The sequence below is a fragment of the Apis mellifera genome, linkage group LG1, assembly GCF_003254395.2.
Source record: "Apis mellifera strain DH4 linkage group LG1, Amel_HAv3.1, whole genome shotgun sequence".
Taxonomy (NCBI): Eukaryota; Metazoa; Arthropoda; class Insecta; order Hymenoptera; family Apidae; genus Apis; species Apis mellifera.
In genome coordinates, this window is record NC_037638.1 from 19,434,801 (window position 1) to 19,451,672 (window position 16,872).

The following is a 16,872-nucleotide window of genomic DNA, read 5'->3' on the forward strand; positions in this document are numbered from 1 at the left end:
TTAGATAATATCATTTTTTTTTCACGAGTTATGTAATTGAAAAGTACTCAAACTTTCAAATATAAAATATACAAATTTGAACAAAAATTAATTATTATACCATATAAATTGATCAAAATTTTATCAAGTTATATTTTAAAAATTTTAATAAATCTTGTGTATTATACTATATATTTTGTTTGATATATTTCTATAAATATTTATGAGATATCTATAATTTTTATTTAAAAAGCACAAACAATTTGCAATATTCAGAAATAATAGAACAATTGTAATAAGTATATTGTTAAATTTATAAAATGTAGTCTTATATATGAAATCAGACATATCGTGCAATAGCAACCACCTACAATACCGAGTAAAGCCGAATTTTCACGAAATCACGCGATCTACATAGGTACAATGTGGACAAAAGCCGACCCTGATTATTCATACTTAACCCTTTTGCAAATTTTTTTATATCTTGCATATAACAAAGAATTCTATCATTTGAAAGAAAAGCTACATTGTTATAAAAAAAAATTTCAATTGGATATCTTGCATAAATAACAGAAATTTTAAAAACATATCATAAATGTAAAAAATTTAATTTGGATAACCTATCTAATATATATATATATTTCGTATAATCAATAAAAGGAAGAGATCGGAACTAGTTGCATTCATAAAAATTGATTGGCTTATTGTTATAAATTTTTTTAGTTTTGAAATAATTATTATTAACATTATTATTAATAAATTTTCATTCAAAACATTATTTCTACATTTTAGAGACAAAAATCAATTTTTAATTTTTATGAATAAAAGTAATTTGTTTAAATTTCAATAACAATGAATAAAATATATATGTATATATTATATTAATATGAAATTTTTCTATATATACTCACCGAATACAGCTACGTTATACATTTTCTTGAAGAAGAAACTATTAACTTCATTTGATTGGCGATTTGAACCTTTGAACGTTTTACTACTTGTCTGATTGTATCTCTTAGTGAGATTTTAATACAATGCACCGATACATTGACCGTTAAATTTTTTAATACGCGATTTGAGGTTATATTTTACAAAATTATTTACACCATAGATTGAATAACGATTATACACTTTTGCAGTTAAAATTTATATTTAAATTAGAAAAATATTTCATGTACACGTTTTTATATCTATTCGACGAAAATAACTATCAACAATTTTAAAAAATGATTGTAGTTGAACGCAATAACACATTATTGACAATGTTTTTTGTCTGAATATTAACTTCTTTAATCTCATTAAATAATATTCATTGAATTAACATATATATATTATAACAAGATTTTTATAAAAAATAAGCACATTTCGAAATGTATAAAAAACTAATTTTTATGAATATATCATGTTACAGCAGTTAACTGAACAAATGTTCAAATTTTTTATAAATGATCACAACAAAAAATTACTATTTTGTTAACAGAATATTTAACGTAAAAACGAATAAACTTGAAAATTAATTGAAAGTTTGGATTTATTCAATCACACAACGACTTTATTATACACTCTAGTTGTTCAATTTCAACATCTTAACGCGGGAAATCGACATAGCCTACTGACGCCATCTTGCGTTCTTCTTACTAAAGTTTCCTTTTTTAGAAAATTTAAATTTATTTTTAACTATATGTATTTATGCAATAAAATTATCTTTCTAAATATATAAATTTTAAGTTTTTAAATTTATATAATTTAATAATATAATGTGTGTTTATTTGTGAAAATTATTTTATATTTATATATCATATTACTCGTTTGCAATATTTTCATGAAAACTGCTTAAAAACTGAATTTGAACTACTTCACATGTATAAAGTATAATTATAATTTTATTAAATATAATTTATTTAAAATAATATATGATATATAAATATTTAATTTAAAAAATTAAAATTATTTGATTTTTATAAATATTGAACTAATTTTAATAAAATTCTAAAATAAAATTTCTTCTTTTAATAAAATAAAACGTCATTGAATAAATTAAAGCGCCATCTGGAAAATATTTCTAGATAGAAAATATTTCTTGAACACGTAATGGGTTCGTCTTTCACATATGACGCCATATTGTTCAAGAGGAACAGAAGGTGTAACCACGCCATTGTGCACATCATATTAATTTTCGACTATTTGCGTAAATAAGAAGTAAAGTAAGTGAAAAAGAAATTTATGTAGATTTGCTAGAGCATAAAATTCATTTGATTAAAAATCAAATATATTTCAAAAGATTTGTGACTTCAATCTCATGATATTTCGTTCGTCTTTGTAAATCAAAGTTCGATATTTTTGCTTTATTGTTTTTTATTTTATTTTTTAATAGAATTTTATTATACAATTTTTATCTTGCTAGAAATAATAATAAAATTTATATCTTTGTCATTATGTTTTTTGATCGTAAAAATGCTTTTAATATCTTAAGTGAAATCTGTCATTTTAATTTAAAATGATCGCGCACAATAAATTATTTTTTATTGGAAATAAACTTAGCTATTCTTTAAACCTATTTCTAAAAAGTAATATATATATATTTTTTTTAAATTTAATATTTTTACAAATAATTTGATTTCATAAAATATGTATTAAATATACTATATATATATATATATATATATATATATATATGCATATATATATACATATACATACATGTGTATATATATATATATATATATATATTCAGCGCATACAAGCGCACTTGCGTGCGCATATCTAATTTGAATAAAATTAATTTATTTTCATTTAAAATATTTTGTTTTATATTAAATATTTATTATAAAATAATAAATTATATATATATATATATATATATATATATAAAGTAATAAATATTAATTTAATATTTTTTCTATCTTTAAATTTAATATAATATTATATGTTATCTTTAAGTTAATGACTTTTATTATTATTATTTATTATTGCTAATTTTTTGAATTTTAAAGTAATTTAAAATTATTAATTAAATTTATTATTGAATTAATTAATTAAATTTATATTTCTTATTTTTTAATACATATAACTGTAATTAAAATTTTATTTGTTTCAGAAATTAACTGAGTACATGGACAACATGTACAGTAATAATATTGACCCCTGGGAACCAGGTTATGGTCCTGAAAGAAGAGGGCATAATTCAGATTATGATTATCGTAATGACTATGGAAGTAGTAGATCACCAGAGTATGGAGAACATCGTGACAATGATCATAGAGATAGAGATCATCGTAGTCCAGAATATAGAAATCATAGAGGTCGAGATAGAGATCGCGAAAGAGATCGTTCAAGGGATAGAAGGGATCGTAGCCGAGATGACAGAGATCGTAACTATAGAGACAGAGAAGATCGTTACGGAAGGCAAAGAGACAGAGATTCTGTAGAAAGAGAGAGAGATCGGGATCGCGATCGCGATAGAGATAGAGATCGCTCTAGAAGAGATAGAGATAGAGAAAGAGATCGAGATCGTAGAGGGAAACGCGAGGAAAGAGATCGGGATCGCGATGACGATCATAGCCGTGAAAGTATGGATTTTGAGCACGACCATGGACGTACTTATGGTTCGTCCATGGAAGGCATCCACTACAAATCTCAATCTCCAAACAACACCATAATGATTCGTGGGCTTGCTCAACACATTACAGAAAATGACGTAGGTTGTCAACTTAGCGGCCCAACATAATTGGCCACTCGTGAGCCAGCATTTGCAAGCATACATCACTATTATTATTATGATGTGTGTATCACAGGTGCGGCAAGACATCCTCAACTGTGGTCTCATGCCCAAGGACATCAGGCTAATTCGTAAAAAGGATACAGGTAACTATCTTCATTTTTATAAATTCAATTTCCCCTAAAATTAATATGCAAATTAGTGAATTGCTTTTTATCTAAGCAAGTTATATTAGATCTATATAGCATAAGTTATAGTTGTATTTTTATGAACATTTTAAAAAATTGTTTGAAATTGTTAATAGTAGTAAAATTTCCTTCTTGATCAAAAAAATTTCAAACAATTTTTTACAATAGTATTCAAACATTGATATTAGTATTATATCGGTACCAATCATGCATACCCCAAAATTATTACAAAATAATCAATATAATAGCTGTCAATTGAATATTCATTAATTAATTTGTTGATCTTAAAATCAGGTAAGTTCATACCAAGAACAGAATTTGTTACATAGGAAGAATATTTTGAGGGAAATCAAATCATCATTACTCATCTTACAAGGGTGATGTAAAATATTTCTGAAAATTAAAATTTTATATTTAAAATAATTGGAAAATGAGATTACCAACCAATTCTATATAAATTTCTAATCTTAAAATATAATGAAAATCATTGAGACTTTTATATTCTATTGTATAAAATAGATACAATAGAATATGTGACCCTTTTTTAACAAAATATAACTGTATTTTTATATGAAATATCAAATTTATTTCTAATAATATTATTAACGATTATATAATATAGAAATTATTGGGAAGAAAAGTATTTTCTATACAATTTTTATTATGTCTTTGATCTATTCACGATTGCGAAAAAAAAGGAGACTAAAAGATTTTAGTAGGTTTATCATTAAAGTAAACTAAAGTTCGCGTAAAGATACCAAAGAAATCGTCTGTCACCCGTGTAGAATTCATTCTGCTGAGCTTTAGGCAAATGGAAATGAAAGCAAGCGACGAAGCGAAGAAAATACTTCGTTCGAAACTCAGTCTGTCAATGGTTGGTGCTGTGATTGCCTGCCCTCTCAGAGTAGAGACTCCCAGGCAAAACGTGGATTAACTTTGGATATGTGTGTATTTGCTCTGTATAGGTGCTTCGCGAGGTTTTGCATTCGTCGAGTTTAACGCGACTCAGGAGGCCGCACGGTGGATGGAGATGAAACAGGTAGAAAGAAGTTCAGTCCAGATACCCAACCGATGCGTTGTACGCGTGCCACCGACGCCCCGTGGCGGCAAGGCACGGTAACGCAGCCCTTTGGCCTTCCCCATGGCCATGGCTGTGCACCTATCAAAAAAGGCTACTTCAATCTACCGTACCTAATTATTTATCTAGGAGTCCCCATATACTTTGCAGATTTTTCTTATAACTCGCTCGCAATTCCGTCTATTGGATTATAAAATTACATTATATTGAAAGGCCGCGCCGCGAGCTTTTTACCTATCCTCTATCTATCATAAAAGTTTGTGGACTAACAATGAAGATTGGAGGAGGGTCATTCCAATCGTCTTATCTTCTATATACAATATAGATATTCTATTCGGCATGATTTATTTTAAAAATTATATTTTGCTACGTTCATGATATTACATAAAATGCTTCTTTTTTATTATATTTAAATCTGCTTTTACTATTTTAACTTTATTCTTTCGATGCAGTTATTCATTGGTTAAGCATTTTAAAAGAATGAAAATTTTGATGCACGATTTTTTTTCTTGTTCGCATAAATTTATATGCAAACAAATTATTGTATGTTTGCTTGTTTTCATAAATTCGATTTTTTGATCAAAAAAAAATTTTCACGCATATATATATATATACACACATATATATATATATATATATATATATATATAATATACATACATATTATGTAATCGGTCCGCAAGTCGTGTGGAATGGCCCACGTTAAGACCAAGACATTTTCTTTACTGTTCATTCGAGACGGAAAGCTATGAAGTAGAAAAAAAAAATAATAATTTCGTCAACCAAGAAGAAAGTTTACGGGATAAACAACTGCTTTGGGAGGATATTGGACGGGATAACACTGAAATTCTCTGTTTCAGGGAGTACTGATGCTGCAGGACCAATATCGTGCTTTGATGCAGTACAGTATACCAAAAGATTGCCATGTAGATAAACCACCTGCAAAAAATACACAAGATTGGCATTGTGTTAAGGTGAATTTATTTATATGATTCATTACTTATCTAATACAATATAAATATATTGCAATGCTATATTTTTGTTACAGTGTGGTGCACATAATTTCAAAAGGCGTGAAACATGTTTCAAGTGTTCTGCCTCTCGAGCAGAGAGTGAAGAAGGTGGGGAGGGTAGTGATGAAATTAGTCCTCATCCTACGAATACAGTTCTTCTTCGAGGATTGGATGTATTGACGACTGAAGATTCAGTTTTACAGGCAATGAAAAATCTTTCATCAATGCCGATACGTAGCATCCGTATTGGACGTGATTCACTTACAAATACATCAAGAGGTGTTTGTTATTTAGAAATGGGCAATGTTGTTGATGCTATGTATTTACACACAGCTCTTACAAAACAAGGATTGGTAGTAGATGGCAGAAAAGTGGAAATTACTTATTGTAAACTTCATCAAATAAATAATACCAATACATGGAAAGGAAATGATAATCAACCACAAAGATATACTTTAGACGATGTTGCTCAATTAGCAGAATATAGCGCTAATTTATACGCTAAAACACCTGCACAGAAAGCTCACTATCTTCAGTATTATACACAATATTACCAAAATCAAATAATGCAAGGATCTGCTATTACTTTGCCATCTTTAAATCAGACTGATCGAGTGAATGCAGCTGCAGCTGTAGCACAATCTGCCATACAGCAATTACAAGCATCTAGAAAATTAGGAGATTCTGAAGAAATGAAAAACAGACCAACACCTACAGCACCTACTAGTACTGCTTTAGCAACTGGAAGAGTGCCCGCACATGGTAGCGATGGTAAAATATATTGTTAGTTTCGATTTAATGACGCAATTTCAAATAAATTAATTATGATATGGATTTTTGTAACATTCATATTTTTTACAGCTGTACCAGATGTTAGCACTTATCATTATGATGAATCATCAGGTTATTATTACGATCCAAGTACAGGATTATATTATGATCCTAATTCACAATATTATTATAATAGTCACACGCAACAATTCTTATATTGGGATGCTGAATCATTTTCATATCAACCAGCAAAAGTAATTAATTAATTAAAAATCATATTTATTATTACATAATTATTATTAAAGTTTTTAATAATTGAATTGATTTTAATCTTGAATTATTTTTTATGTACAGACTGCTACAACTGTAGCTCAAGCAACAGGAACATCTACATCTAGTGGAACTACAATAACTGCGACAGCTAGTAATACTGATTCAACAAACACGATTACGAATCAAGCAACAACTTCGTCAGTTACTACTGCGACTCAAGAAATTTCGAAAGAAGATGAAAATAAAAAGAAAGACAGCAAACAGGATAAAGTTAAAGTGGCAAAGAAAATAGCAAAGGATATGGAACGTTGGGCAAAAACTTTGAATCAAAAGAAAGAGAATGCAAAAAGTAATTGGAATTCCGAATTTGCTGGTGGTGATGGCAATCAAGGTGTTGGAAGTGGAGCTGCGGATGCAGGATATGCGATATTAGAGAAAAAATCTCTTGCAAATTCTTATCATGAAGATGAAGATCAGAGTGGAAATAATGGTTTGGTTGCTGCTTATGGTGGCGGTAGCGATACAGAAGAGGAAATAGAAGATGTGCAACAGGAAGAAAGACAACATACAGATTGGAGTAAATTAGCATGTTTATTATGTAAACGACAATTTCCAAGTAAAGAAGCATTGCTTCGTCATCAACAATTATCTGATCTTCACAAACAAAATTTGGAGAATTGGTATCAAGTACGCGGTTTAGATCCAAACGATCCTCAACAAAGAAACAATAAATATCGCGATCGAGCTAAAGAAAGGAGAGCGAAGTATGGTGAACCAGAACCTCCGCAACCAAATAAACTTAAAGAAAAATATTTAAAAACTAGAGTTGAAGAAATACCAGTATCATATGAAGAACCAACCAGAGCTGGTATTGGTTCAGATAATGTTGGTAATAAGCTTTTACAAAAAATGGGATGGAGTGAAGGTATGGGACTTGGCAAGTCAAATCAAGGTAGGACAAGTATTATCGAAGCGGAAAGAAGGGTTCCTACAGCTGGTTTAGGAGCGAAATCATCTTCATATAGTGCATTACCGGGAGATACATATAAAGATTGCGTAAAGAAAATGATGTATGCGCGTTATCAAGAACTATCTGATACATAATATCTTGAGATCATTGAAAATAGATTTTATATATAAATAATACTTGTACTCAATTTTTCATAGATAAATAGGTATATATATGCATTATCCGAATATGCTGGTTGTATCTGGTAATTAAAGCGTGATAATCCATTCTTAGGAATACATAGAATTTTTTTATTAGCTTTTTTTTCTTTTACAATTTGGTATTATATTTTATCATTTTAGGATTTTTGAAGACAACAAAGAATAATTATGTTATTAGATATATTTTTTGCATATTTTGAACCTTAATATGTTATCTTATAAGCTGGCAGAAAAAATATAACGTTTTGACACTTTATTCATATGACTTTTGAAGTTTACGACATAATAATATGCAATAATATATGTTTCTTTATTTAACAAAAATTATATATACTTAGAAAATATATACCTAAGAATGTATCACAAGTACCAGTAACTAAATAATAATTCTCTCACTCAGCGATTTTTGTCCAACTATTTGTGCACAATATAGTACTTTTCGTACTTTATACCGAAGCATTATGAAATATTTAACGAGAATTAATTTATATCATTCCATTTAAATTTCGTAATGCTTATTAAATAAAAATTAATTCGCATACTTATGATTCAGTACAATTAAATTCACCACTAGTGAATATCACCATTATCGTATATTTATTAATTATACTGATTTACATTAAATTTCATGATTTATGATGTAATTATGTCAATTTTACGTGCATACATATATATGTATATATATATAAGAAGATAGTTATATTTATACTCTTACATATATATTTCATATTTCTTTTTATTATGATTTATTCCGTATTTTTGGAGATCACAATCTTCACTATACATATACATTTCTACAGTCATTCATACATTTTATCGTTATTTTTTTAAATTACACATGCTAAACCCATGTAATAAATAACAGGTTGAAAGATAATAAAAATAAGGCGTTATTGCTTAAAATACACTCCTATTTATCTTTAAATAATCAATTTCAATAATCATAATTCAAATAATCAAGTTTTAATAATTAAAATTTAAATATTAGATTTACAAAAAAATAGCGTATTTTTTAATGTTTAATTAATTATACTTAATTAATTATACTGATCCTTCGAAATCAAAAAATTAAAGTCATTAAAATATAATAAATATATAACTTTAAATGCTTTGAAAAAAAATTATATATTATTTTCGAAACAAAATTTACAACCTTATTTTTACATTTCTTTTTTGAAACATACTCTAATATTTACTAGGGCAATTGTACAAGTAAAATATTTTGAACAATGTAAAATTTTTAATTTAATCATACTAGACATAAGTTCTAAATCTTATTCTTCTTTACATATATATATATACATAAATTTATCACATTATTTATTCAAAAATTAGTTTAGCAAATAATATTTATGAACTCCAAAATTATTTAAAATATATCTATTATTATATTTCATATTTATAATTATGAACTTATTCAAATTAATAATTTAATGTATCTTAAATTTTCATTCATTGATGGCATTATAATAATACTAATTTTTTCTGTTGATATAAATATAATACTAAAAAGTAATATTGAGTATTAAAAATTTAAGTTAATATTAATATATTAGAAATAATATATAATATCCATATTAGAAATATCATTATTATTATATCTATACTATTACTTTGATTTTTTAAAATTATTAGAGGAACAAATTGCAATTTATATAGAATTTTCGTACTGTTCGTACTATTAAATCTGCATTTGCTTCCAAAAAAATTACTTTCATAAAATATTACATATCTATATAATATATTCAAAGAATTGAAAAATTATGATAAAAATTTTGTATCTAAACTAAACTGAATTTTAATATCATATTACAATATTAATGATTAATTAACTATTATCTTGATTAATAATTTATCTTGATTAATAATTTTCTACTTAATTATATACTTGCAACTTATTTCCTAATATATTATTATAAATATCTTTGGTTTGATTTATATTACAATGAAATGTTAAAGAATTTATATTTTCTAAATTGCAAAGTTATAAATAAAATATTATGTATTAACATAAAAATCATATGTTATTTCAAGAAAAGTTAACGATTTTAAAATAATGATCTGAAATTACCAATTACTAAATTATTACAAAATTTTTTCAATTTTTAAATAACATGGAAATAAATTTCATTATTTTAATAAAATAAAAATAATAAAAATATAATTAATAAAATAAATATATAATTTTATATTTATTTTATTAGTAATAATAAAAAAATAGCTAATAATAATGTAAAAGAAATAATAGAAAAGAAAATACAAACCAAAACTAAACATCTGCTAAAATCCAAGAATACAATGGCCTTAGTTGATGATTCAGAACTCTGTATTCTAAATTACTAATTCCATCAGTATCATATCTTTTAGCACTATTTTCAAGATTTTCAAACCTAGCACTACTTGGAGATTCTTTCTTGTGTACTAACATATAATACTGAGCAATATCAGGTCCAAAACGTGTAACCTAAAATTTAATTTAAATAAAAACAATTTAATATTTTTATGATATTATGATTAATGATATTGATAATTAACGTACTTGAAAACCTTTTGATTGTAAGCGGCTGTAAAAATCATCATCTTCTCCACCCCATCCATAGAAAACATTTGAAAATCCATTAACTCTTTCAAATTGTTTTCGAGTTAATGCTATTGCACCTCCAAATAAACCACTATATGGTAAATTGTAACGAAATGTATTTACACTTGAACTCATATGTCTGGGCATCTTAGTGCAAGCATAAATGTTGTCAGGATTCTGAGGTATGAGATCTACATCTTGAAAGATGAAACAGTGAAAGTCATTTACTTTAGTTGCTTCTGCATATCCAACATTGAAAAGTTTAGCACGATTAAATTCACGCATTGGACTTTGTTCTATCACAAATATTCTATAATCAAGATTTTGGGCTTGTAGAAAAGGATGAATATAATTCATAAAAATAGTAAGTTGTGTTTGACGATTTCTATATGGTAAAATAATAGCCACATTGAAAAGAGGGTGACAATTTAATGGTTTCCATTGTCCGCCAGGTAATATACCTAATCGTCGCGCCATTGCTATAGGATCTTCTCGAGGATGTTCTTCGGGATAAAGCAATTGAGATTTTTGATGATTGATCGTGATTGTGCATGAATTATCCCTTGCTGGATAAGATTTTTCCATTTCATCGTAAATATCTTCTGTTTTTATGAAAGTATAATGTGAAGCAAATCGAGCCGGGTGTAAACAATAACCCAAAACCAAAATCGTAATAATAGTGTATGATAATCCTCGTGCATAATCATAAAAAAAAGCGACAAAGATTTTCAAAATGTTAACAATACTTCTCATTCTAACCTTCGTTTCACTTAGCTATTTTATTCAAACCATTACATTATATTTCTTAAGATTGCCTTTTTTGATAATTTCATTACTAAAAATCAACATAATTTAAAATATCATTTTTTTTTAACATAAATATAGAACTTGAATTGAAATAAAAATATTTATAAAAACACTTTCGAATATATAAATGTAGGAACTCAATTTTGACACCGATACCGGAATGATATTACACCACAGATAAAATATGGAATAGATTACTCATACAATGTTTTTTTTGTTTCGAGAATTCGAGAATCATATGGCCACCATTTTCATATCCTGTTAATGTTATCGATTTAATATAAAATTAAAATAAAATTATAATCGAATAAAAATAGAGATAACATTTTATGAAATTTTATATCCCATGTTTTGAATCGATCTTGATGTTATGAAAAAAATTTTCATAACGTCAGACAAGAATAGTAGATGATAAAAGAAAGAGAGAAATAAAATAAAAATTATAAAATTAATGCTATCTTTAGAATACTGTAAATAAATAAATAATAAAATATAAATAAAAAAAATAAATAACGAAAGAAAAATAGACATTTCTCTAAAAGCAAATAAAAATTGAAAATGGGTGCCATCTCTTGAATATTAATAATATCTTTCTAAAAGTCATGTCTTTAGCACTCAAAAGATGGTGCTGATGATCAATTCTTATTTTATTTCTATTCTTTTTCTATTATTTGCTATTCTTTCTTTGTATATTTGTAATTTATAACATTTTGAAAATGGCGACGATTTCAACATTTTTATATCCCTGTTTTTTTCCACTTCCACTTTTTCTATTTGCTCTATAATTTATACGCACGAGATATTATCGATTTTTATTGTTTTTTTAGTATAAATTATTATTAAAAATTTTAATAGACTTTATTTGATTCAATTATTATACATCGTAACTTTGATAATTTCGATAAAAATTATCTGAAAAATATTAACAAGATTATTCTTAGCAAAATATGAAAACTTCCGTAGATTTTAGAATCAACTTGATATTGCGTAGATTTTCCACCAATATGCGATGCGATAAAATAATATTCAGTGAATCACCAATTTTATCTACAAAAAATAAAATTTATTTTATTATTAATTTTATTACAAACTAAAATTTTTTAAAATTATATTAAACTCATATTATTTCTTAAAATCTAAATTAATTATCTAAATTAAATTAATTTAAAAAATCTTAAGTAAGTTTTGGATTCTAAAATTTAGATTTTTAAAATTTTTTTTATCTATTCATCAGTTTTTTATTTTTATTATTGAATAATATTTTTAATAAATTTTGATCTATAAATATATATTACTTAATAATTAAATTTAACTTGTAAGTAAATAATTAAGATTTAACTTGTAAGTAATTAAGATTTAGATAAAATATATTATAAATTATTCTTTATAATTTAAATTTTAAATACTCAAATATCAATATAATAATTTAGATTACAAATTGCGCTAATATTTAAGTTATATAACAAAAATAAAGTGAACATGTATCGAACATTTTTATTAAGCACAATTGTGTGATATAATCTTAAGTTACAATTTAATATCAGAATTATTGATATCTGTGCATAATTGCACAGGATATATCACCTTTGTTATAATAATTAAAAAAATTTTAAGTCATAATGACATTTTACGGCCTTCAATAGATATATCCACAGCTCTTCTAGTTGCTTTTATTCGTTTACTATCTATATAATTTTTCATATGCCTTTCAAATCTGTTCATTTGTTTCTTAGTGCTCTGTAATATTATATCAGTTAAAAATATTAAATTATGTTAATAATAATGAAATATGTAAAATAATAAAATATGTATAATTACCCTACTAATATCTACATCAGATTTCCAATCTGGTCTTATAACATAATCTTTATTAGAAGGTCTAGGAACTCTAGCTCTTCCAACCCAACCGGGATCTCCAGGTCTCAATGGTCTAAATCAAGAAATTAATTGGATTATTTAAATGAAATTTTTAACATTAGAAGTATAAAAAATTCTTACTTAGCATCTCCTTTCAAAGCTTTATTAATATCTTGTGATTTTTGAGAAGAACTACCATCATCAGTTTTTCTTCGTTTTTGAGGTGTCTGTTCTAAATCTCTTTGCATTCTTTCTTCTTTTGATAAGGCTTTAAAGTCTGCAGATAAATTAAATATTGGACGTGCCCATTCATTAATTAATTTTCCTGCACGTTCTTTATTTTCTTTAGTTTCTTTAGGATGCTTATAAAGATACATTACAGCTTTACCAATACCAGATTGTTTTAAAGAAGCTTGATCAATTCGTGGAAACTGAAATATATATTAAACATATTTTATATGTAAATATTATATAATTTTATTTCTATATATTTTATTTCTATATAAACAAAAAATATACTTACTTCCCACAGAAGTTTCAAAAGACTATCTCGAATTTTCAAAGATGGTAAAGAACGATCAGGCATAGGTGCCAACCAATCAGTTAAAACTGATAATACATTGTGTTCCAAAAAGGCCAATTGAAGATCGTGTTTTTTAAGCTGTGATAATACTTTTGGTAACATTGCTATTTTATTAGTAGCTGGTTTATTTTGTTGATTTAATTTTCTATCTTCTTCCGATGCAGATTTCATATCAGATAATAATTGAGCTATGATATCATCATTATCGTTAATTATATCAATATCTTTTCTTTTACGTCGTCGTGATTGTTCTTCTTTTTTACGAGCCATCATGCGATCAAAATCTGATAATGAATCATCTCTAAAAAAATCAATATATTTATTGTTACTTATTTAATTATATCTTATAAAATTTTTTAATTTAAATATTTTTTTTAAATTAACATTATAATAACATTTTATTATAATTCTTAATCTATTATTATATATTACTCACAGATATCTGCTACTCCTGATAAGCATATATTAAATATTATATATATTAAATTGTACGTATAATTTAAATATATATTATATTTTACTTTAAATCACTTACATTCCACCATCTACCATTACTCCATCATCTGAATCTTCATTTTCTTGTTGTTCATTAGCTATAACATCCTGAAATTGTTTGTTTTCTGTTTCTTCACCTTCTTCCTCTTGTTCATCTTCAGCTTTTTTCACTTTTGTTACATCATCATCTACTTCGTTTTCTGAATCTGTTATTTCATGTTTTGTTTTTTTTGTCGCTTTAACACCATCCTCTTCTTCAGAATCGGAGAGGACTCTTTTTCTTTTTCTAATAGCATCTTCAGAATCTTCACTACGACTTCTTGATCTTCTGGATTTTGATGCTGAACGAGATCTCGATCTTGATTTGGATCGTGATGAATGTCTAGATCCGGCAACTGAAACTGATCTTGATCGTGAACGTGTTGGTGAATGTGACCTTGAATGTGATCTAGATGGTGAACCTGAAAGCGATCTTGATTTTGATCGCGATCCGGAACGTGATCTAGAGCGAGATATTTTTGAACTGGAACGAGATCGAGATCGGGATTTAGATGATCTAGAACTAGATCTTGATCGCGAACGAGAGCTTTTCCTGGAATTAGGAGAGTGTGATCCTTTACGTGATCTAGACACAGATCTTGATTTTGATCTTGAAACTGATTTTCTTGAACCAGATCTTGAACGTGATCTAGATTTTGATGTATGTCTCGATTTTGATGGTGTTCTTAAATGTATTATTTTATGCTCCGCTGAAGGTGATCTAGATCCTTTTTGGGATACATTAGGTGATTGTTTTCTTGATCCAGAAACTGATTTTGATCGAGAACGAGATCGAGAGCGAGAACGAGAGTGAGAACGGGATCGGGATCGGGATCGGGATCGGGATCGGGATCGGGATCGGGATCGGGATCGGGATCGGGATCGGGATCGAGATCGAGATCGGGATCGAGATCGGGATCGAGATCGAGATCGGGATCGGGATCGAGAACGAGATTTATGTTTGCCATCAGGAGATCTTGAAAGAGATTTTGAATGTATACTATTGTCTAAATTAGGAGAATTTCTTCTTGATCTATCTATCGATTGAGATTTTGATCTCGAATGCGATCGAGAATTTCTAATAGGTGATGGTGAACGTTTTTCTTCCAATGATGAAGAAAGTGATATTTTTTTTTCATCTAAAGGAGATCTGGACCTACTACGTGATTTTCGACTTGGACTATTCGATGGCGATCGAGATAAAATTTCTGGAGATTTTTGCGAATTTGATCGCGAACGAGACCTAATAGCTACTTTTGGTGATGCAGAAGGAGAGTGAGAATTTGATCGGGAGTGTGGTTTAAATGATGAAGGAGATCTAGAACAGGAACGAGAATTCACTTTTGGGGAAGAACATTTAGACGGAGGATTACTTCGTTTAGTTGAAGTAGATCTGGATCTAGATCGTGAATTTTCTCGAGATGCTAAATTGAAACTTTTTCTAGATTCTGAAGAACTTCTTGATCTTGATCTTGATCTTGATCGTGATCTTCTTGAACATGGTGAACCACCAGGTGATTGTGATTCACTTTGAACAATTTTTCCATCTATTTCAGGTGATGGAGATCTAGATCTAGAAGGTGATCTTGAAGTGCTTTTTCTACCACCAGATTTTGAACTAGATCTTGATGATCTTTGATTTTTAATAGAAGAAGGTGATATTGATCGATTTCTTGAAGGTGAACGAGAAGGTGATCTAGAATATGATTTTCGAGAGTTGGCATTTGATAGCACAGAAGCTGGTGATCTTGCTTGTACAGGTGATGAATGATTAGATCTGAAAGAAAATTTTTAATTATGATATATTAAAAATAGAATTTTATTTTAATTATTTAAAAAAATTATAATTATTTAAACCTTGGAGAAGGACTGATAGAATTTGACTTTGATCTACTTTTAACAGATCTTTGAGAATCCACTGATGGGCTTCTAGATTTCTCATGTTCTTCTTCTGATTCACTCCTCTCTTTCATAAAAAAAAAAAAAATGATTATTACATTTTATTAAGATTTTAAAAATACATAAAATATATTCCTTTTTATGCATATTAAAAAAAAATTTAATTTTATTAATTAAATTCAGATTTATTTTTTATATTTTTTAATAATCACTTTTTAAAAAATGAATTTGAAAAAATTTAAACAATATAACTTACCTTCACGATTCATTGCACTTATTTATAAAATACAATTGTATTTGTTAAAAATAATTATTAGATACTTCTTTTTCTAAAATAATAATACACAATTTCATCAAGGTCCTGCTAAATTATAAAATATCTTCTTGTTTTTAATAATAAATCAAAATTGACAAACATATT

At 26.9% G+C, this 16,872-nt stretch overlaps 4 protein-coding genes across 6 annotated transcripts in view; 1 reads left to right on the top strand and 3 right to left on the bottom strand.

The window, feature by feature from the left end:
- LOC410689 (ELAV-like protein 2) overlaps positions 1 to 1,588 on the bottom strand; it is a 41,959-nt gene extending 40,371 nt beyond the window's left edge. The window contains exon 1 of the mRNA XM_006571169.3: positions 891 to 1,588. The gene's annotated coding sequence lies outside the window, so the exon portion shown is untranslated. The remainder of the gene's footprint in view (positions 1 to 890) is intronic.
- Positions 1,589 to 2,037: 449 nt separating this feature from the next.
- LOC410688 (RNA-binding protein 5) lies at positions 2,038 to 9,093 on the top strand. 2 transcript variants are annotated; one of them, XM_006571163.3, is made up of 8 exons: positions 2,038 to 2,183; positions 3,077 to 3,676; positions 3,774 to 3,843; positions 4,851 to 4,924; positions 5,824 to 5,937; positions 6,012 to 6,759; positions 6,838 to 7,001; positions 7,102 to 9,093. In XM_006571163.3, exons 2-8 carry the CDS (start codon positions 3,092 to 3,094, stop codon positions 8,122 to 8,124), a joined length of 2,778 nt encoding a protein of 925 aa, XP_006571226.1. In that variant the 5' UTR covers positions 2,038 to 2,183; positions 3,077 to 3,091; the 3' UTR covers positions 8,125 to 9,093. The 2 variants fall into 2 exon arrangements, with proteins under 2 accessions (XP_006571226.1, XP_016773041.1); XM_016917552.2 differs by having other exon boundaries at positions 6,012 to 6,747.
- LOC552141 (beta-1,4-N-acetylgalactosaminyltransferase bre-4) lies at positions 4,583 to 11,777 on the bottom strand. Its single transcript, XM_006571164.3, has 3 exons — positions 10,730 to 11,777; positions 10,455 to 10,654; positions 4,583 to 5,902 (listed from the first exon to the last, which is right to left on the bottom strand). Exons 1-2 carry the CDS (start codon positions 11,522 to 11,524, stop codon positions 10,460 to 10,462), a joined length of 990 nt encoding a protein of 329 aa, XP_006571227.1. The 5' UTR covers positions 11,525 to 11,777; the 3' UTR covers positions 4,583 to 5,902; positions 10,455 to 10,459.
- A 1,270-nt stretch (positions 11,778 to 13,047) lies between these two features.
- Positions 13,048 to 16,786, bottom strand: LOC552167 (IWS1-like protein). 2 transcript variants are annotated; one of them, XM_624546.6, is made up of 8 exons: positions 16,708 to 16,786; positions 16,410 to 16,518; positions 14,554 to 16,329; positions 14,455 to 14,469; positions 13,959 to 14,319; positions 13,577 to 13,866; positions 13,397 to 13,508; positions 13,048 to 13,315 (listed from the first exon to the last, which is right to left on the bottom strand). In XM_624546.6, exons 1-8 carry the CDS (start codon positions 16,718 to 16,720, stop codon positions 13,193 to 13,195), a joined length of 2,799 nt encoding a protein of 932 aa, XP_624549.4. In that variant the 5' UTR covers positions 16,721 to 16,786; the 3' UTR covers positions 13,048 to 13,192. The 2 variants fall into 2 exon arrangements, with proteins under 2 accessions (XP_624549.4, XP_006571225.2); XM_006571162.3 differs by lacking the exon at positions 14,455 to 14,469 and having other exon boundaries at positions 16,708 to 16,785.
- Between the last annotated feature and the right edge of the window lie 86 nt (positions 16,787 to 16,872).

Excerpts from the sequence above, each read along its gene's own strand:
- LOC410688 (XM_006571163.3), top strand. The coding sequence starts at position 3,092 with ATGGACAACATGTACAGTAATAATATTGACCCCTGGGAACCAGGTTAT. Across the intron at positions 5,938-6,011 it reads AAGATTGGCATTGTGTTAAG|TGTGGTGCACATAATTTCAA; the intron begins GTGAATTTATTT and ends TTTTTGTTACAG. Across the intron at positions 7,002-7,101 it reads TTTCATATCAACCAGCAAAA|ACTGCTACAACTGTAGCTCA; the intron begins GTAATTAATTAA and ends TTTTATGTACAG.
- LOC552167 (XM_624546.6), bottom strand. Across the intron at positions 13,867-13,958 it reads TTTTGAAACTTCTGTGGGAA|TTTCCACGAATTGATCAAGC; the intron begins GTAAGTATATTT and ends TATATATTTCAG. Across the intron at positions 13,316-13,396 it reads CTGATGTAGATATTAGTAGG|AGCACTAAGAAACAAATGAA; the intron begins GTAATTATACAT and ends ATAATATTACAG.
- LOC552141 (XM_006571164.3), bottom strand. The coding sequence starts at position 11,524 with ATGAGAAGTATTGTTAACATTTTGAAAATCTTTGTCGCTTTTTTTTAT. Across the intron at positions 10,655-10,729 it reads TACAATCAAAAGGTTTTCAA|GTTACACGTTTTGGACCTGA; the intron begins GTACGTTAATTA and ends ATTAAATTTTAG.